This window comes from Pectinophora gossypiella, chromosome 19 (genome assembly GCF_024362695.1).
Source record: "Pectinophora gossypiella chromosome 19, ilPecGoss1.1, whole genome shotgun sequence".
Lineage (NCBI taxonomy): Eukaryota > Metazoa > Arthropoda > Insecta > Lepidoptera > Gelechiidae > Pectinophora > Pectinophora gossypiella.
Window position 1 is genome coordinate 10,166,200 of NC_065422.1, and position 22,299 is coordinate 10,188,498.

At 39.1% G+C, this 22,299-nt stretch overlaps 1 protein-coding gene across 1 annotated transcript; it reads left to right on the forward strand.

Annotated features, from left to right (window-relative positions):
• The first annotated feature begins 178 nt into the window (after window positions 1-178).
• On the forward strand, window positions 179-13,702 carry LOC126375693 (acidic mammalian chitinase-like). The gene is made up of 10 exons (XM_050022787.1): window positions 179-373; window positions 2,233-2,263; window positions 5,019-5,207; window positions 5,934-6,034; window positions 6,635-6,766; window positions 7,382-7,503; window positions 9,477-9,597; window positions 10,513-10,698; window positions 11,564-11,689; window positions 13,135-13,702. The coding sequence occupies exons 1-10, from the start codon at window positions 344-346 to the stop codon at window positions 13,261-13,263; spliced, it is 1,167 nt and encodes a 388-aa protein (XP_049878744.1). The 5' UTR covers window positions 179-343; the 3' UTR covers window positions 13,264-13,702.
• The last annotated feature ends 8,597 nt before the right edge of the window (window positions 13,703-22,299 follow it).

Sequence of the window (22,299 nt, forward strand, 5' to 3'; positions counted from 1 at the left end):
CGCACCATATCTTTTTAAACATTAAACAATAAGGAAAATTCGTTTTTAGATATAAACGACACGTGTAAGTATTTAAATTATTATCTTAACCATTTTAAATTAGTCACGCGAATATTTCGCGACCCTATAAATAAAGAACAATTTGTAAGGCGCGTTACTCTCACACCTATTTAAACAAATGAATATTACAAAAGATACTCTTTTACAATCCAAATATTCACAAACCATTCTGTTTACTATCACGAATCGGAAGACGAAAAAAAAAATTTGAATTAGCAAAAAGTATATAAGTGATAATTTTTGTTTAGTGTAGTGTAGTCCAAATCCAGGATCCAAACAGAAAATGTGCTCCAAAGTTGTTCTGTTTAGTGTGGTACGTAATTTTTTTTTTTTCATTGTAAGGCAACATAATTTTATTATCTCTCTAACTATCGTATATAATATATGCAAATAAAATAATCCCTTGTAACTGTAAAAAAATAAAAAACCGATAGATATATAATATATATCTATCGGTTTTTTATTTTATTTGCATGTTTTATTATGTAAATTATGGATCATTGTAATCTGAAATAAAGCAATTTTTTTATTACTTTTTTTAATTACCGAAGTCATCGAGCCACCAAAGGTCCCTGACATCGCTCGCATAACGACTACGTACTTACATCAGTAAGTAGTAACCGGGACCATCTTACTTTCGGACAATCGGGTGATCAGCCTGTAATTACCAAACAAAGGCTCACAAAGTGTTTTTTTGTAATATGTCCCTACCGGGATTCGAACCCGGAAGCTCCGGATGGTGAGCCCAATGTGCAATTCAGCCGCCGGGGACGTTTTCTTTTAACCATCGTCTATCGTCTGAAACACAGGTTCACAGAAATAACCTTTTTTGATCCTTATTTATAAATACCAAAAGTACCTATTCAATTATGTACGGTCACGAGCATTAATATGTATACACTTTGGTATCATGTCACATTAACTTTTTTGACAAACTGAACTGTGAGTCTCACTAAATGTCAAATATGTTAGTGCGACAGAGTCCTAAAGTGCTCATGACTGTCCTATTTACACATTTTCCTTATTATCGCTATAGCTTAACTATTACAGTAATTCCCAAAATGGGTTCCGCAGATCCTAAGAGTTCTGTTAAAATGTCACCAGGATTCCGTTAGTGTTTCATCTAAGTGTTTGTTGTTTGAGTTGGCGATAACTCTGTCTTGGCGAATCTTAGTCAAGTTTTTAAAAAGCTAACATCGGACAATCGGTCTATTAATCTTTTCAGCAATACCTATGTCGTCTTTTAAAAAGGAGTTTTTTTTATTATTTTTATTCTTAAATTTTATAGAGGATTTTTTCTTACAAATAAATGTCATCCTCATATTGCTACAAAGAGTAAATTTAATAACAATGAATTTCGAACGGCCTTCGTGATCCTTAATTTGGTTAGGACATTACAAGCTGATCACCTGATTGTCCCAAAGTAAACCGATCCGTGCTTCGGAAGGCACGTTAAACCGTTGGTCCCGGTTACTACTTAGTGATGTAAGTACGTAGTCGTTGCATGAGTCAGGTCAGAGTCCTATGGCGGCTCAATAATAACCCTGACACCAGGGTTGATGGGGTTGGTGATCCACCTCACAACCCACACGATATAAGAAGAAGAATGAATTTCATAGCCTCCTTATTAAAATTGTAAATAATTCTCGTGTCCAACCTCGTAAAAAATATTATATATTTAACTAAAAAGTCCCGTGTTTCAGCCTTATTTCGGACATATTTTCCATAATACGTAGATGTGGAAAACATCTAAACTACAGGACTTTTCAGGCTACATTCTCCAAAAAATATAGGTAGCGCTGTATAGAGTTTCCTTCTAATTTCATGGATAACAGTCATCAGCAACTGTTATCTTTGTTTTTAGTCATAAAATGATGACCCTTGTTATTACACGCAGTCACAACACATCTTCCACCCATTATTATTCTGATCAAAATAAGGTGAAGCAATATACATAGTTATCAACACAATTATATGACGTATCTGATTCAAATATCAAGCAATAGTTATTTAAAGGGCTAGCAATGGCAGCTTGTCACGGGATTGAGGGTACCTGGTTTTGTTATACCATGGTAAGAAAGATTTTTGTATAGAGTGTCCGAGGTGTGCTCTGCCTAACAGAGAAGACATAATTAATTAATTACCTTATATTAATCCTATATTTTTTTATAGCTTGCGTGCTTCGCTGCTGTGGCAACTACTGGTAAATATATATTTTTTTATAAAATTGTCTAGAGTCATTATGGTGGCAAAAACCTTACTTATATTTAAGTGTATTTCGTTTTACATACCACCACCGGAAATCGAAATTAAGACCCACGCATTGACTGTTAACGCTCCAACTGTACTACCCCTCTCAAAAACGAGTTGAAAATTTTACAAATAACAAAATCTTACCAGTTGTTTGAGACTTAGTGACATACACACCGTACAGAAAATAAAATTCAAATTCAAATTCAAATGTATTTATTGCATTGCTACTATTAATTCAACATAAAGGTCGTATTATATTATAGCGGCACGGTTGCGGCACGACGACGGGATGCCAGCGCGTCGTCCGCGAGGTGGCAGCTCGCTGGCAGCTCGCCATCCGCAATGTGTGTAGCTTGCTATCACCGCGAACACGTATTTGTGAATAAACTGGGTGACAACGATGTTTGTGGCGCGCAGACGGCGCGCTGCACGCACGCTGCCTCCTCGCCTGCAGCGCGCGGGCTCCGCGACGTGTCGTATGGTAGCTGTAAGCGCGCTGCCTGCTCGCCGGCGGCTTTTTATATTGACATTACGAAATATATCTTACGACACAGGTTTTAATGCCCTAATATAGGGCATATTTATGTTTTATATAGGTAGAAACCTGTTATTGGCTTAGTTTTTAAGTATGTTTTTTTTTGCTATAGTTGTTAAGAGCTGTTGGTCTCCCAAATATAAAATAAATAAATAATTTGACTGACAAGTAAATTGCTGGGTTGGAGCCGTGCTGGATCAGTGTCGTTATAGTGTAATATGACCTTAAGCCTCATCCATCGCGAAGAACTAAGTACCCACGCCTCACCAAACTTTACATTAGACCAACGTGATAGGTGGTGAGCCGTATCGCCGTCTATAATTTAATAAAGGTATGCTTTTTTTGGCGTGACTTATTGTAGATTTGCCGCAGATGGCATTAACTACTTCGCCGGACAAATGGGGAGCGCTGAAGGTTCTCACCGGGTACAACGTTTAAGACAACAGGCCTGAAAGAATTAATCGACCCTAGTGGATCGATAGCGATAAGCGATGATTGAGGGAAATCGTCAAACACGCGGACGGGGTCGGTATCGGGGTCCTGAAGTGTTTGGTGTCGCGAGCTGATTGGCTGCCTCTATGGCTAGAGTAATCGGGTTGTCGGGATCGTATATTACGTAGATAAAGATATGTCTGTCAGACGAAATATTACTCTAGTGATTTGATAAATAAAGGCGAAACTAAGACAGATTTCCTTGTCTAATGGTTTGAGACTATGATGAACGAGACACGAACATTATAATGATTAATTATTATTAATACCAATGGCAAAAACGGAATAGAAACAAATAACATTAGAAATACGAGGAAAGCCTCCATGGTCTAGTAAATGGAGCGGTCGGCTGTCGTTTTAACGGTACTGGTTTCGATTCCTGGCCATAAAGCAGGTCTTGTAAGCTGTGCGGGCTATAGATGACAAAATAAGCCCTGGCTACCACACACACACACACATACACACACACACACACACACACACACACACACACACACGCGCGCGCGCGCGCGAGCATAGTTTCAAAAACGAATACCCCTTTTTGAAGTCATATAAAAATGAAATTAAAGTTAATATTCAAATATTGTTTTAAACGCACCTAACCTACCAATTTTCGAAGTTGAAGATATGAATCACATCTTCTAGAATATAAATTCGGACTTTAGGTTCGCAAAAATTTCCAGCAAAGGAAAATCCAACCTTATTTTCATTTTTCAAATAAAATATATTAAATTCGACGCAAGAAGAATTTTGAAAATGCAAGCCGTCTACTTTCCTTTAGTGGACTGAAATTGCTTCACTACATGCAGGTAGTAATGCAGCTGTTGCCTGCGACTTCTCCCGCGTCCAATTTCTTTACCAACTAAGAGCGTAACCACACGGCGTTGCACCTCAGTTGCGTCGCCGCAATACGGTTTGGTCTTAATCCAAACATTTAATGAAATATTATATAAAAATATAGATATAAAGTATAAAATGAAGTTCAAGGAAGAAAACGTTGCCTGGAAGATATTGCTACCTTAGCAATAAGGTCTACTTTTGTGCCAATTCTTTGTTTATAAATACTTATGTAATTTATTTCTGCTGTTGATGTCATTCAACGCTGCAATTTGCAGTTATATTTTGTTATAATCTGTTTTTTTTTTATTGCGTTCGTCACTATAACCCAAGTCAGTTGACACATACGTTGATTTTACAGTGCGACTGAAATCGTCTGCCCTTTTAACCAAGAGTCTAGCTACTAAGATGCAATCGTAAACTGAGGCGATTCTCACTCGATACCGACGCGGTTGGCGGTGAAGCTAATCTACTGATGCCTAACACATGAACGGTCAAGAGCGTTAATATGTATACACTTTGGTACCATGTCACATTAACTTTTTTGACAAATTTAACTGTAAGTCTCACTAAATGTCAAATATGTTAGTGCGATAGAGTCCTAAAGTGGGTACATTATATTACTCGTGACTGAACACCGCCTCGCCGCGCGGCGCACCGCTACATAGTCTACGTCGTGTGGGAATCGCCTTATGACAAAAGAAAACCATGTCACATATTACTTCATTTTTGAACTTATTTACTTATTTACTTATTTTTGAGCATCTCCATCTTGGTTAGACCAACTGAAAGAAAAGAGTTTTTTAAATACATGTATAATCGTGAAATCTTTATTTTGCAGCGTCATGTAGCGGCGTAGTTGTCTGCTACTACGGCGCATGGTCTATTTGGAGGTCTAGCTCGGGACATTATGGGGTCAGCGACCTACCAGTGGACCTGTGTACCCACATCGTATATTCCTTCATCGCGCCCACTGCCGAAGGCGGTATCTACTTCACCGACGCTGAGGATACTGTCAACGGAAAGAGCAGTGAGTTGTTTTGATTTTTATTATTCCAACAACATAAAAAAAATTGAAGTAGTCAGAGGTACGATAAGGTGCAGAATGCCAATCAGTTTCTTGCAAAGTAATAAATTAACTAGGCTCTAGTCAGACGGACCGCATTTCAACTGCAATCCGACTGCCAAATTGCAGTTCCGATGCAGTTTGAATGCAGTTGACGCGACTGCAATAGAACTGCAAACCAAACGGACAGTCCGATTGCAGTTCATTTGCAGTCGGCGTGCAGTCGTGCTGCACAGTTGGTTTGCAGTTCTATTTCAGTCGTGTCAACTGCATTCAAACTGCACCTGAATTAAATAATAATAATTAAATACATTAGTCAGTAATTCACTTATTTTCAATAATTTTACGTCATTGGAATGTTGGAGATACCAATTGAATGGTTACACTTACGTCATCAATGGGCTAGCAATGGCTAACAATGGCGGCTTGTCATAGGATTGAGCATACCTTATCTTAGATCATGAAGTAATCAAAAACAATTTGCAACCACTGTTGATACAATGTAAGCCGGATATGACGAACCTTATGGTGACTAAGGATCAGCCTATCGCCATAACATTAGTCCATCATGTTAGAAAGGACACAATCCCTCTGTCGGATTTTACGACATGCCCGGAAAGACGTGTCCTATGTTTTTTTTATTACCTTTACAACTTTATTGGTCAACACTAAAACAATGGACTATTTCAGACAAAATGGATGACTTCGTGGCATTGAAACAAAACAATTCCGATTTAAAACTTATGGTCGCTATGGGAGGATGGACACCAGCATCCACCAACTTCACCATCGTAAGTAACTCATTTATAATGTTTTTCTTTTATAACAGTCTCCGTGGTCTAGTGGTTAGAGCGTTGGGCTCACGATCTAGAGGTCCAGGATCGATTCCCGATGGGGACATTGTCGAAATCACTTTGTGAGACTGTCCTTTGTTTGGCAAGGACATTATAGGCTGATCACCTGATTGTCCGAAAGTAAGAAATGCATTTCACATTAAGCCGTTGGTCCCGGTTACTACTTACTGATGTAAGTACGTTGTCGTTACATGAGTCATGTCAGGGGTGTTTGGCGGCTCAATAGTAGCACCAGGGTCAATGAGGTTGGTAATCCACCTCATAACCCACACGACAGAAGAAGAAGAGGTTTGGAGGTGTCTCCACGACCAAAGTTCGCACGACCTTTTATAAGCATGTGAATATTTCAAATAAACTTCTAATTTGATATAAGCTCACGACTATATCCCAATTGGGGTAGTCAAAGGTACCCCCATCGCAATATGAACTGACTACCCACACTCTTCCGAGCTTTTTGTTAGACCAACGTAATAGTTGGTGAGCCGTATCGTAGTCTCGCTTCCTTATTATGTTAAATCCCTGGTCATTTACTTGCAGGTCGTCAACAATGATACTCTGAGAGCCACCTTGATAAACACCATGGTGTCATTCGTGGAAGAACACGACCTGGACGGAGTGGACCTGGACTGGGAATATCCTGCACAAAGAGGAGGAGCAGATTCTGACAAGGTAACTGTAGCAATAGAAAGGCTACTTTCCAACTTTTACTTAACGTGTATTGAACACGGCCTCCGTGGTCCAGTGGTTGAGCGTTAGGCTCACGATCTGGAGGTCCCGGGTTCGAATCCCGGTGGGGACATATCACAAAAATCATTTTTTGGTCCCTAGTTTGGTTAGGACATCACAGGCTGATCACCTGATTGCCCGAAAGTAAGATGATCCGTGCTTCGGAAGCTTAAGCCGTTGGTCCCGGTTACTACTTACTGATGTAAGTAAGTAGTCGTTACATGAGCCATGTCAGGGGCTTTTGGCGGCTCAATAGTAACCCTGACACCACGGTTGATGAGATTGGTAATCCACCTCCCAGCCCACACGAGAGCAGAAGAATTGACTTAAAAATTAATTAATGCCTACAGGCATTAGGCCCAAAGAATTAAGTAGGAGGTCAATAGGAAATAAATCACTAAGTTGATAAAAACAATAAGTTGATAGAATTAAAATCTAATAATCCGCCGTAAAACACCTCCAACAAGCCGCAGTGGAGCAGCGTGGTGGAGTACGCTCCATACCTGCTCCGGTTGAAGGACGCCAGGCTTGTTATTTATGTATGCATTTATTTTCCAGGAACAATTCGTGGTCTTGGTAAAGGAATTGAAGGCTGCATTGGGAAGCAAACTTTTGACTGCCGCTGTTGCTGTTACCCAGTCTAACATCGACCTTTCTTATAATGTCACCGAGCTTAACAAGTAAGTATTATTACGTTTTTTTTTTGGAGCCTCCATTGTGTCTTTTTGTTTCTTTTTTTAAGTAATGTAAGTTAGTTTATGTGGGGTCCAATATGGAAATAAATGTTTTCTTCCTAAATTCATCTTCTTCTATCTGCTATAGTCTGGATTGTGATTTGTGAGGTGAATGACCAACATCATCAAACCTTGTATCAAGGTTATTATTGAACCGCCAGAGACCCTTGACACAGTTCATGAACGAGTGCATACTTACATCAGCAAATAGTAACGAGGACGAAGCATATCATCAGCATGCATTGTCCTAACCAAACTAGAATTCACAATTGTTTGTGTTATGTAAGTGGAAGCCTCACCAGGAATCGAGCAAGGGATCTCCAGATCGTAGCCCAACGCTCAACCACAGGATCACGAAGGCTTAATTTGATTACAATATCTTCTCAATTTATCATTATGTAGTACACAGGAATTCGAGCCCCATATTGTTCTAGTAAACGCATATTATGGACATTCGCTAAACCAACTGCAATAGAAACACATTTCATTGCAGTTGATCTATAGTTTCGATGCATTATGCGAGCCACAAAAGAACAGCATACCAGCTGCAAATTACTGCTTAAAACAGCAGCAATTTAAAAAAGCATTGAAGCAGTAATTTAAAAAAGTGCATGACAAACAATCTAAATTATTCTTGCCAAGCATAGAATTTATTTTGTAATGAACACAACATTGTATACAGGATGTTAGTGACATCGTAACGAAAATTTTAAGTGATGTCTCAGACAGGTGTTAGTGATACCGTAACGTATACTCAGGGGAATGATTCAGACCATGATTCTGGATTCTGATATCATGTGGAATTTTCCGACGCAAAAGTATGGAACTGAAAATAATTAAAAAAAAACACTAAACTTCCACTTAATATCAACTCAGAATCATGGTCTGAATCATCCCCCTCAGTATTCGTCACGGTATTACTAACACCCATATGTACTTGTACGCGATGTAAGTGACATCGTAACGAATACTGAGGGGGATGATTCAATTACTTTGAGTGGAATTTTCCATCGAAAAAGTATAGAATTTGAAATAATTTAAAATAAAAACAAAAAGCCATTAATTTTGCAACAGAAAATTCCACTTAATATTAACTCTGAATCATCCCCCTCAGTATTCGTTACCATAATACTAACTCTCTGTATATTATATAATTTGCTTCAATTATAGTTTCACGTTTCCTCTAAATGATATAAACTTGTTATGGAATCCAAAATGGCCGAGTTGAGGGACTAAGTAGTTTTGAGAAGCGGAATGCTCATTGCAAGTTTGTTGATGTGTATTTTGAAGTTCTGCTTTACAGAAAGTTTACGAACTACTGTTAAAGCTTGATTGTAATGTAAGTCTTTCACCATATTCCTAGTGCCTAAACTGCATTAAATTTTGAGTTAAATTCACAGAACAATAATGAAAAAAAAGTTGGCGTTTGAATGTAACCCAGTTACCACAAAATACATAAAAGCAATAACCTACTGTTCAAATAAAAATTACGCCAAATAATTTATTGCTAACGGCCTTTGTGGTCCAGGGATTGAGCGTTGGGCTCACAATCCGGAGGCTCGGGTTCGATTTCCAGTGGGGACAAAAATCACTACAACTACAAAAATCACTTTGCGATCCCTAGTTTGGTTAGGACATTACAGGCTGACCACCTGCTTGTCCGAAAGCAAGATTGTCTGTGCTTCGAAAGGCACGCTAAGCCGTTGGTCCCGGTTACTGCTTACTGATGTAAGTAAATATTCGTAACATGATTTATGTCAGGGTGCCAAGGTTGATGAGATTGGCAATCCGTCTCACAACCTACACGATAGAAGATGTGAGGACGCCACAGTGACAATATATGAAATAGAACATTATCAACACTCTTTGTCAGCTTTTCAATTTGTCTGAGTTATACCACTGTTCTTTATCAATTTCAGATACCTGGACTACTTCCACCTGATGAACTATGACTACCACGGCAGCTGGGAGACCGTCACTGGTGTTGTCGCCCCCTTGTACGCGCAGCTAACTGATGCTGCAGGCACTAACCTTAATGTAGTAAGTACATACATTGGCATTACCCAACATAACTCACAACTATATCCCAATGATATATCACTTTAGTTTTAAAAATCTGCCACGTGCTCATTACGAGCCGCAGTGTGGATATCAATATATCGTATTTTATCTCATCATATACATATGTACGTGTCGTAGCCAGATCTTAGAATTGATCACTTCATGATGTGTTCGACCATTTCATGAAATAGCCAACTTAAGTTGACCATATCTTTGAAAAGTCAACGTTTAATTATATTTCAATCTACGTTTCGCCACACCGCCAAAAACCACACCTGTAAAAATACGAATAGTCGTTCAATTTCTTAGGTTCAAAATGATTTACCTAATCGACACTATCGATATGGAAAATTGTACAATTACATTGATTCAACGATTATAATATCAATCAAGTGTTAAATGTAACCAACACCAGCGCCACTATCGGTGGATAATGATACTAATTTTAAGAATTATCATGAAGTAATCATGCATTTAGTTGCTCATATCGTTAAACGTTTTGAGTTCATTGATCTGGCCAAACTACATTATGATAATGGCCAATTAATGATTTTATCAGAAAATTAATTTAAAGCTCCTGTGAAGCTTACCTTATGTAAAAAAGCTTATTATAAGATTAATGATATTTTATTATCTAAATTATAAAAATGCCTGGTATTAAATGTGTTCCTCTAGTTATTAAAAAACTTGTAATGTATATGTTTGTTGCTGTTGCAGATTCTTGTCATTTCTTCTCCACAACCATAACACCTTGGAAAATGACGTAGATTCAAAAATATTGAATCAACCTTCAACAAGTTTATCCGTGATAATTACGTTGAATAAATGATTCTAATTCTGAATAAGCAATCTTTTCCGGGCAACCTTTACCGACAGTACTTTATTTCTTTTCAGAACCATTCAGTGTACACTTGGATTGAAAACGGCGCCAGCCCATCGAAGTTGGTTCTTGGCCTGGCTGCTTACGGCAAGACCTTCACTCTCACTAGCCTGGACAACACATCAACGGGTGCCCCTGCATCCGGCGCCGGCGTCGCTGGTCCCTTCGTTGGAGAAGCTGGCTCTTATTCCTATGCTGAAGTAAGAACATTTTGGTATAACATAGCATCACACCAGTACCGCAGTAGCCCGGTCGATAGACCGCATGCCTCTCACTTTGAGGTTGCAAGTTCGATTCCAGCACAGGCCTAAACTAACGATTGTCGAATTTGTTTTCGAATTCATGTTTGGATCATAAGATGTGAAGGAACATCTTGAGGAAACTCACATTCCCGAGAAATGCATTTCTATGTGTCCTAACCTGTATTGGGCTGGTTTTCCCTTCGCGGGTTGGAAGGTCAGACAGGCAGTCACTTCTGTACAAAACCGGGCCTGTTAAATCTTCAGGTTAGGTAAGCGGACCCTGTGGAAAACGAGATAATGCTAAGGGGAAACATCATACCTGTATCCCGAAGATATGTATACGCAAAAGCTTTTACAGTAACATATACACTCAGTCCTCGCCAGCTATATTTAAGTCCCATGCAATAGGGGGCGAGCTCCAGGTATAAAACCTGGAAACCACAGGATATCAATTATCCACGATCCCAACTTGAATTCAAACTCACAAAGTCAAATTTTTGGTTTAGAACCCAAGCCGGGATTCGAACCCCGTACGTCACGGGTTCTCCAATCAGGACTATCGCAAATTTACAATTAGCATTTACAGTTGACACTTTTCATCATTTTTTTTACCTTTGATGGATTCACTCTTGGCCCCAGACTTGCCCGACGGTATTGACGAGGCCTAAGATGGAGCTAGCTCGCCCAGAAGGTGCCTGTTCACTTTGGCCTTGAAAGCACCCGGGTTATATGCATTGAAAGGCAAAGAATTCCGCTCCCTAGCAGTGCGCATAATGAAAGACGACTTTTTTCTACAACATTTGTGTTTCTTTTTTTTTTTCAGATTTGTTCCGACCAAGCTGCCAATGCTACTGCATGGTCAATCACTGAGGTCACTGGTAACTACGTTTATGCTAACAAGGACACTTTCTGGGTTGGATATGACAATGCCAACACCATATATGCTAAGGTAAACTTTATTTGTATGACTGATATTCGAGCTTTAATTAAGTGCAGTTTTTACTAACGCTTTTGGATCGACCATTATTGACGGCGATACGGTTCTGATAGTTAACAGGCTAATCGCGCAATAGGGAGAGTATGCATCAATATCAGCATGCAGCATGCATCGATATTTATGTGCTCTAACTTTTCGTCTCACTCTTTGAGCGTTCTTATTCATTGAGAAGATGGACACATCCGTAGCCACAAACATTACCATTATAGACGGCGATACGGCTCACCACCTATCAGGTTGGAACAGAAAGCTCGGTGAAGTGTGCGTATTTTCGTTCATCTTGCAATGGATGTACTTCTGACTACCCTATTTGGGATATAGTCGTGAGCTTATGTTGTGTTATAATCTCACAGCCCACACGATAGAAAGAGACGTTTATAATAATAAGATCCTGGATTAATTTTCATCCTAGATTCATTTCCTGTTGGGAACAATGCGCATTGACAAAAATCACTTTATAAGACTGTGTTATACTTAAATGTTTTTTCTGAAACATAGAAACTTTAGTAGACTTATGGAAAGCGTGCTAAACCGTTGTTTCCTGACACTAATAGTTTGCCTAAGTAGTAAATTATGCCGTCTCTACCAAAACTACATAATCATGCCAAAAAATAACTAAATTTCGAAGTTTGCATGCTACCTCTGGCCAACGTCCTTCAAATGTCTATTAAACCGGCCAATAAAAACTATTTCTACCTACAAACTAGGACAAACATCGCCCAATTTGACTACTGCAATTAGTATCAATTTATCATATCACTTCGTAATTACCTAGCTACTGTACAATTAGATTTTGAGTCCGTGCCGATTAGTATGGGTTCCTGGATTAATATCAATGAATCTGCATTTGAGCGTGGGTTGTTATGTCTAATGTAATGAACTAACAGCCTCCGCAGTGTTTATAATTGGGAGGATCAGAGGGAGACCTTTGGCCAGCAGTGAATCTGAGGAGCTCGGTGGCGCAGCGGTAAACGCGCTCGGTCTGCGATTGTTGAAGTTAAGCAACTTTCACAAGGGCCGGTCATAGGATGGGTGACCACAAAAAAAAGTTTTCATCTCGAGCTCCTCCGTGCTTCAGAAGGCACGTTAAGCCGTTGGTCCCGGCTGCATTAGCAGTCGTTAATAACCATCAATCCGCACTGGGCCCGCGTGATGGTTTAAGGCCCGATCTCCCTATCCATCCGTAGGGAAGGCCCGTGCCCCAGCAGTGGGGACGTTAATGGGCTGATGATGATGATGATGTTCAATAAACATACGAAACTGTTGCAGTTTCTTGACATTTCTTCTCCTCAGACATAACACCTTAAGAATTGACGTAGATTCAAAAATGTTAAATTGACCTTCAACAAGTTGAATAAATGATTCTGATTTATGATTTCTGACTGTTTCATCCACAGGCACAATACGCCAAAGAGATGGGACTAGCTGGCATCATGTACTGGGCTGCAGACCTCGACGACTTCAATGGTCTATGCGGATCAACATACCCTCTCATCAAAGCTGGTATCTCTGGATACAACGCATAAACCTTCAAGACCTACAAATATACAATAGCATTAACAATAATTTGACTATCTCGAGGAGGCTTTAAAGTCTCCATGAAGCAAGAAACACGTTAAGTACTTAATCAGACTTCCTTAATCTATATAAGTACTCGATGACGTCATCAAGTGTTTTAAAAAGTCATAGGGACGTGATAATGTTACACTACTCTGTCCTTTAAAAATAAGGTTAATATTATCACTTTACGTAATCCGACAATCAGCAGGGATGCCATTCGAGGCAATTATCCATAATATAAGTCACACTAAAAAAAGTTTATACCTACATAAGTTCCCAGTGACGTCATCACGTATTTTATAATGTTATAGGAAAATAATAATCTTATTCGATTCTGTCAATTCTTGGCCTTTTTGTTTGTTGTTTTTATTTTGTTTACACCTGTTTTATTTAAAATTTTATGGTTGATTCATTGATGCATATTCAATAAATTTTAAGGAATATAATAAAAGATAATTTTATTTACCCATTTATCAGTCACTATATCGCACATCTAGTTCTTAAAAGCCATAAATGTCAAAAAATCTGAAATTGATTTAACTTAGTAATTAACGTAGATATGGCAAAACAAAAATCGTTAAAGCGCTCTACTGTAAAATTTAAAAAAATACATTTATGACCTTAAAGAACTAGATGTGCAATATGTAGGAACTTTAATGGTCTAAACTATTCTTTAGAATCGGAGGAACATGAAATCCCATTGTCTATTGGGAAAGCCGGACCTTCCTTCGGACTTCATACAAAAAATTCAATCTTACCGAGTGCCGCCTAACGCTAATGTGAGCGAGACAGACAGTCTGCCCTTTCCCTCTTACTCTTATGGCCATTTAATGAGATCGGCGCCGAATCTGATACCAATTGGCGCGGGACGGAGAGTTACCGTTCTACACGTAATAACTCTTACAAGTTTATTTATTTCTGAACAATTTTTACATTATGTCGAAAATTATACAAAAAAAATAATAACAATATATCAGTAAAACAAAGTAAAACACAAACTGACATACACTAAATGCATAACACGATAAAATAATTCAATTCTCGTTTCAGCAAACCTTAAACAATTCCCAACATAGTAAGCACCTCGGTGAATGGTAAAGATTTGTTTTGTGTAAGTTCTTTAAAAATGTAATAATGTGAAAGCGTGGCGAATGCCGAAGAAGAAGGCATCAAGACAAACCTGTTTAGGTTTAGCGATGTTTGTAATCTATGTGTAATTTATGAAGTGTTATAAGCAAAATAAAAAAAATAATTAATTACACAAGCCAATCGTAGTCAATTCAAAATAGGATGTCACTGATAATAAAATAATTTGTACGAGAACATACCTGTGCGAGTTTTTTCTTGCAGCTTCTTTTCCCCGGCTATACAGGTTGTGAGAAGCTGCAGTAGTTTTAGGCGGATGAGACGTTCGTTATGTTAAAATTGACGATTCAAAATGTAACTATGTAAACTAGTAGTAACTGTGTGCCTACTGAATAAAGATATTTTTGAATTTGAATTTTAACAGTAAAAAATAAATAATAAAAAAAATCAATCTTACACCTACACGTACAACAATGACGGGCAGCTCTATTGCGCTCTCTGTGATCATGTGTTTAAACCGAAGTTCGGTTTCGCCAGCCACATAAGAGCACATAACAGTGCACCGTCAGTGCGTTGCATTTAGAATTCTTAGTATTATTATTTTTTTGATTTTGGTTTGTTTCTCTTTTTTTTTTGAAGATTTTTGATCTTGGTTTTCTTTTTGTTTTTTTTTTCTGTGTATTGATTTCTTTGTGGTTTCTGTCCTGTGTTGAATGTAATGTACCTGTCTGTCTGTGTCTGTGGTGTCCGGAAGTAATAATTTCTTTCTTTCTTTCTTTAACAGACATGTCTAAGGTCACCGTTATCGGACAGGACTATACAGGGTGTTAGTGACATCGTAACGAAAACTTTGAGGGATGATTCAGACCATGGTTCTTAGTTGGTATCAAGTGGAATTTTCCGTCGGTATCAAGTTGGTATCAAGTGGAATTAAAAATAAGTACTGAAAAATTTTCATGAATTTTCCGACAACAAATTTCACTTGATATCAACTCAGAATCATGGTCTGAATCATCCTTCATAGTTTTCGTTACGGTGTCACTAACACCCATACCTACTTCTATGGCTACATGTATGTACTTGTATGGGGTGTAAGTGACATCATAACGAATACTGAGAGGGATGTTTCAGAATTTTCCATGGTCTGAATCTTTATGCTATCGTGTTCAGATTGAAATCTGGGCCTTAAGAGAATAATACTGAAGGACTACTCTTACGACCACTTACATACATAATAATATAATAGCCTATATTCGCGTGTAGTAATACGATAAAAATTCTAAGTAGATTCAGACATCACGAGCTCCGTCCTAAGTAAATATTATGATAACAGCTGATATCGCTCTATAAGTTTCCCGGTTATGATATTGATCGGAAATAATATTCTTACATTTACATGATTCTTTCTAGGAGTGGAAGGTTATTAAGTATCATTTATGTACCTTACTTTTTATTCCTGATGATCAGCTATTAAGATTTGGAATACACTTTTAGTTTTTTAACACATTCACTGTGTAACTGAAAATTAAATATCAGCCCCTCACCTACAATGATATTTTTCGATAACACATTGGTATTTATGTATATAGACACACTATGGCAAGAAAAATATAATCCGAAAAGCCTCCCCGTTGGATTTTCGCATTTTCCTTAGTCCTCCACATAATATATGGGACATGCACGTATGAGTTTCAAATTTATTTCCTTATTGTGCTCCATATACAGTAAACGTAAATTAAATAACAAAAATAAATTATAAATTCTGTGTTATCCAGAGTACAATAAATTATTAAATACATAAATAAAAGCAATAATAATCGTAGTCTAATTAAAATAACATAGCGTAACATGTTGTCGTTGTTGTTCTAATTCTAAAAAGTTGTCGGTTGATGGCAACGTTGCACAACACCGCATGACGTTGCCAGCTAAAGCAGAACATGTCGCGCGGCTTGTTGTTTGTTTAGAGAGCATCAATTGTTGTCAAGTGAAGACGTGACGCGCAACAACACTAATTCCTCTGGCGAGATGTTGTCGACGATGGACGTGTATTAAATGCGTACACAGACAACGTTGTAGTCTAATTAAAACAACATAGCCTCACATGTTGTCGTTGTTGTTCTAATTCTAAAAAGTTGTCGGTCGATGGCAACTTTGCGCAACACCGCATGACGTTGCTAGCTAAAGTGGAACATGTCGCGCGGCTTGTTGTTTGTTTGGAGAGCATCGTAGTTGGCGAGATATTGTCGACGATGGACGTGTTGTTTATATGTTTATGTTAATGGGCTTTGCGTGTAATTGTTGACTACGTAAGCCAACCTAAATCCTTCCAGAAGTTCAGAAGCCTCCTAGGGTTTTTACAGGCTTCGCGGAGCGACCCCATTCCTTTGAGGATTTTTGCCCGTTGTGCTGACACTCCCGTGCATTCCAGGACTACATGGGGGGCAGTATCTTCTGCATCTAGACAGCCTCTACAAAGTTGGCTGTCTGTTATCCCTATATTAAATAGATGTTTGTTGTGTGGGCAGTGACCCGTAATGCTGCCCACTACTATTCGGAGGTCGTTGCGGTTTAGGCGAAGCAGTCGGCGAGTGAAGCTCTTGGATATCATAGGCATGATATCCTTCGACTGTCTGCATGTGGGCAGCTGTGTCCATCTGTCGTTGTGTAGTTGCTGGGTATGATTCCGTACCCACGAGCGTAACTGACTGAAAGGTATCGGCAGATGATGATGGACGAGTATTAGATGCGTAAACAGACAACGTTGTTGCGTAGACAGAAAAGACTAGATAACTTTCAACATGTTGAGCAACATTTTGTGCAAGATGTCGCGCGCCAAATGTTGCCAAGTGGAAACGCGGCTTAACTCCGAAAGCGTATCAGAATACAGAAATACTGATGTAATATTTTAGTCTGCAATCGTCCGCATATCGTCTCTCAAGCCGCGTTGCATCCGCTGTATATTTTATTCAAATTCTACAAATATCACGTGGTTCGGAGCTTATTGAAAGGTATTTTTCTATTTGAACTCCTTTGTACGACAAAGCGTACATTATGTCAAAGAAGGTCTGTCCGTCATGCTCCTTTGTAGAAAACCGCGGCAAAAGAATTTGCAGTGCATTCGTAGCCTCAATAAGGTAACTCGCCTAGGAATTGTGGATCTTATTTCTCAATATTGTAAAAAGGCAGCGGGTATGTCTTCTATCGTGTGGGTTGTGAGGTGAATTACTTACCTCATCAACCCTGGTGTTAGGGTTATTACTCAGCAGCCAAAGGCTCATGTAACGATTACTCACTTACACCAGTAAGTATACCACTTACTACCGGTTACTACCGGGACCAACGGCTTAACGTGCCTTCTGAAGCACGGATCATCTTACTTTCGGACAATAAGGTGATCAGCTTCTAACGTCCTAACTAAATTATTTACTAAATTTATTTATAATTACATCGTCACTAATTTAAGAGCCACGCTCTTGTAGGTGTAGCATTCTCCATGCTACTTTTTAGGGAAAAATAGGGCAGTGGTTTCCCTCTTGCCTTCCGCCCCGCAGTGCTCTGTCTGACGCGAGTGTGATGGCGCCCAGAGTAGTCTATTTCGAAGCCTAGGACTTCTGTCCTCCGCCTCTGAATAGTACAAGTACTTGCATTTTGTTCTTTTTTTATTTTTTATAATTTATAAGTACTGAATACTTAATTACTTACAAGTAAACCTTTTCTTTTCTTTTCCTACAAGCACAGATGACGTTGTATTTGTGAATGTACTCGTACAGTGCACAGAAATGTATCTAAGCATCGATTTCCTTCATCGCCCTGTGAACTGGCTAATGGATACGATTTCCAACCGGCAGAGACTGAACAGGCTATCGGAATGAGGCCCAGATTTTATTACCTATCCCTGTTTACTTTCCATTTGGATTCGGAAACGTAGTTTTCGCGTAAAAGCCTTTTAACGGAATTACTTAGCTACACTTGTGTAATCAAAATATCTAGCGATTCGAGGTTCGTGTCTTGTCATGATTGTAGGTTATGAGTCCCCTGAAATATTCAATCAGCGGTTATTGCTATCGACCCGCTAGGCTCGATTAATTCTTTCAAATATTTTTCCTCTTAGACGACGCCCTGAGCCGAAGTTCGAACCCAACTGGGCACCCTCAGGCCTATTGTCTTAAACGTTGTACCGGCTGATAGTCTTCAGCGCTTCCCATTTGTCCGGCCAAGTAATTAATGCCATCTGTGGCAAATCTGCAATAAGTCACGTCAAAAAAAAGCAACAAATACTCAAGACGTTGATTCAGCTCAAAGTTCTAAGATAATATCAAGTGGAATTTTTCGTTGCGCGTGTCAGAATTTATGTTCATTTATTTTTATTATACTCCATACTTTTACAATGGAAAATTCCACTTGATATTAACTCAAGATTATGAGCTGAATCATCCCACTACGACGTCACTTACACTCCATACAACTACGTACAGAACATTGAACACGTTCAGTTGCTAGTCCTCACGGACATGTCGTAAAATCCGACAGCGCGACAGAGGTATTATGGTCTAGAAATTACCAAAATATCGTGACAGAACATTGTTACGGACGATTCATAAGGTTCGTCGACGAATATCCATCTTAGGACTTTGTATCAACGGTGGGTGCAAGTTGTCTTTGATTACTTGTTGGTTTGCTCACCTCATTAGGAATTACAAGGGTGGGTTTATGTATGTATGTACATTTAAAAAGAATATTCAACTAACAGCTGTTTTAAAATAGGTACGAGACGTAATAGCTTATCATCGTGTCGCGTTGTGCCGTACAGCATAAAAATCGCTGAAAAAAACAAAAATCCAATTTGCCAAGAGAGCCCCGAGCACTCCAGCTAATCGATGCAGCTCTCGATGCACGGATTAAAGAATCGTTTGCATTTAAGTTCAATGCACACATGCGGTATCGAAGTGTAACGGTGTCAACCTTATTCATCCTTCTAATCTAGCCTACAAGATCCCACTGCTGGGCAAAGGCCTCCCCTTCCTCTTTCCATTTTTCGCGGTCCTGTGCGTACTCCGGCCAGTCCCTCCGGCAAGCATCCAAGTCGTCACGCCATCTCTTTCGTGGTCTACCTCGACGCCTGTACCCGTCATGAGGCACCCAATGCGTGACCATCCGTGCCCACCGCTCAGGAAAAGGGGAATCACTGATGTGGGACGAACAGCCATCCTTCATCGACAAAATAACCGTTCTGGCTGGTTACATTTTCGAATTCATACTTAATTCAAATTTAAATAGAATTCTAAATTTTCTCGGGATTCCCTCATTTGTTATTTCCATTCCGTAATCAAACGCAGTGGATTATATTCTCTTTCTGCGAATACGTATTTTGTACCATTATTTGTTTTATAATACGGAAACCAATAACGTAAATGTCAAAATAAATATTTTTAAATAGTTCAGAAACTGTGAATGTTGTTATGAACGTTGTGTCACCTTCTTTACTTTCAAGATCATGTATACCGCAGACAATATCCTTCGTATCAAAATCAAAAAACGTTTATTTTCAATGTAGGATCATCAAAAAACACTGTCTTGTCTTGTTGACGAGTCACCCTGAACCAAAGTTCGGGGAACCCTCAGGCCTGGCATACTCTACCACACTGGTTCACTGCGGATTTCTACCCTTATTGATTTAGAATACATTAAGTACAAAAACGCAGCAGGTGGATAACCGGATTTTGTAAGGATGCACCGTGGGGCGAGGCGTGTCCGTCAGACTCGTCGGTCACTCGCATTTTTTTCGAAATGGGAAGCAATTATTGACTCATAAATAATATCGTCTCTCGACCTCTATAGCCATAAACACGCCGAGTGACCGGCCATCCTGACCTCAGAACCGCTGGTCATCTTAAATTAATTGTTATTTTATTTCTAAAATATTTTGGACGCAAATGTCTGTGGCAGCACTAAGTAGACGGCAATTATTGAGCACCATTTCAACTTCTTCTATCGTGTGGGTTGTGAGGTGGATCAACCCTGGTGTCAGGGTTATTAATGAGTCGCCAAAGGCTTACGTAACGACTACGTACTTACATCATTAAGTATTAACCGGGACCAACGGCTTAACGTGCCTTCTTACTTCTGGACTATCAGGTGATCAACCTGATACCTTTACGATAAGATTCGAACCCGGGACCTTTAAAAAATATTTGTACTTAAGACGTTCCTGGCACTTTCACGAAACAGCAAAAATGTTTCCTAGTGCTCTGCAGTCCGCTTCAGAGCGAACTAAACATAAATAAAATACTCTCGGCCACTCTGTAACCTTGCCAGACGAAATAAACCGAAATACAGGTAGGGATTTTGAAAGTAATTTTTAATTTATTAAAAAAACTAAACTATGATGGGGCTCACCACACGTGTGTGCGTTGTTAACACTTTCAAAGACAGATCGTCAAATTACGTTCCGATCCCAATGTGTCATATTACCTATTATGAACCATCAATGACCCATGATCTATGTCCGTGAAAGGGTTAACTTAGTCTGGAGTAATATACAACATGGAACCTTATCCGACCCGTGCATGTTTACAAATCTCTTTTGACATTCTAGACTTGCCAAATACGTCCCTGTAGATGCTGAAACCTGGAAACTTGAAAGCTGTTCTCTTGCGTCCAGCAAAATTTATTCAGGAGAGAAAAAATGTTACTACAGTTGCATGCTCTTACTGTAAACATTTACATTAAGATAAACGTTGGATTTTTAACGCCGAAATAATATTTTTGAAATGAGAATGAACAAAACAAAAGATTAGAGATATAGAATAGAAACGCAAGTACTTACCTACAAACCTAATCACCTATCCTATCTATGAGGAAGACGTAGAAAGACCAAATTGACCAAATTGGAGATGTCCTTAAAAAAGGTATAGTACGATCTACTCTAACCCGGCGTATGTGTATGAAGCGATTGATGAATTTGTAGGAAGCAAGAGAAGTGTGTCAGGATCGAAGCAAATGGAGTTCCATAGTCTCTACTTACCCCGGTGAGAAAAAGGCGTGAACGTATGTGTGTACTTACCTACAAAGAAAAAATAAAGAAAGGCCAGATCAAAAGTATTAAGCATACCGGCTAGCAAGTTATGAAGATTTTGACGAAAGTGTTGCGCCAGAATCGTATGGCTGCGTTTCCATTGACGCGGAGCTGTGCGGAGAGGAGCGGAGATGTGCAGGGACGTCTTCGTTTTCGCTCTCTCGAACGCTGTGATTGGTCAAATCCGCACATCTCCGCTCTTCTCCGCCCATCTCCGCGTCAGTGGAAACCCGGCCTAATAGATAAGTAAGTGAATTTCCGTGGACTTTATGTATTGAAAAATAAGCGTGATGTTATGTGAGTATCGACAGCCTCCGTGGTCTAGTGGTTAGAGCGTTGGGCTCACGATCTGGAGATCCGAGTTCGATTCCATAGAAGGGAGGCCTGTGGCCAGCAGCGGGACGTATTATATAGGTTGTCTATGTTATGTTATGTATGTGAGTATGTAGAAAGAATACTTATCTGGAAGGAAGGTGATGTATTTTAACCCCACATTTATCAAACTTTTCAATAAAACCTAATTCCAGTTCCGTAAGAGTTTCATTCATCGTAGAACCACTTGAGAGTTTTCGTGGCAATGATAGCAAGTTCCACAGATAACTTGCTCCTCTCTCCACAATCTTCCGCAGACCACATGTAGCGGTCTTTAAAACAACTACTTGACTGGACAAATTGAGAGAGCTGAGTGCTCATATAAATGCATGGACGCGACATATTTTATAACTGTTTCTAACGCAGTAGTGTTGTCATTCCCGACTTTTATTATACGCCGATTTTTTGTCCAACCAAGTAATTAAGGCCATCTGAAGCAAACCTATATTAAGTCACGTCAAATGAATCA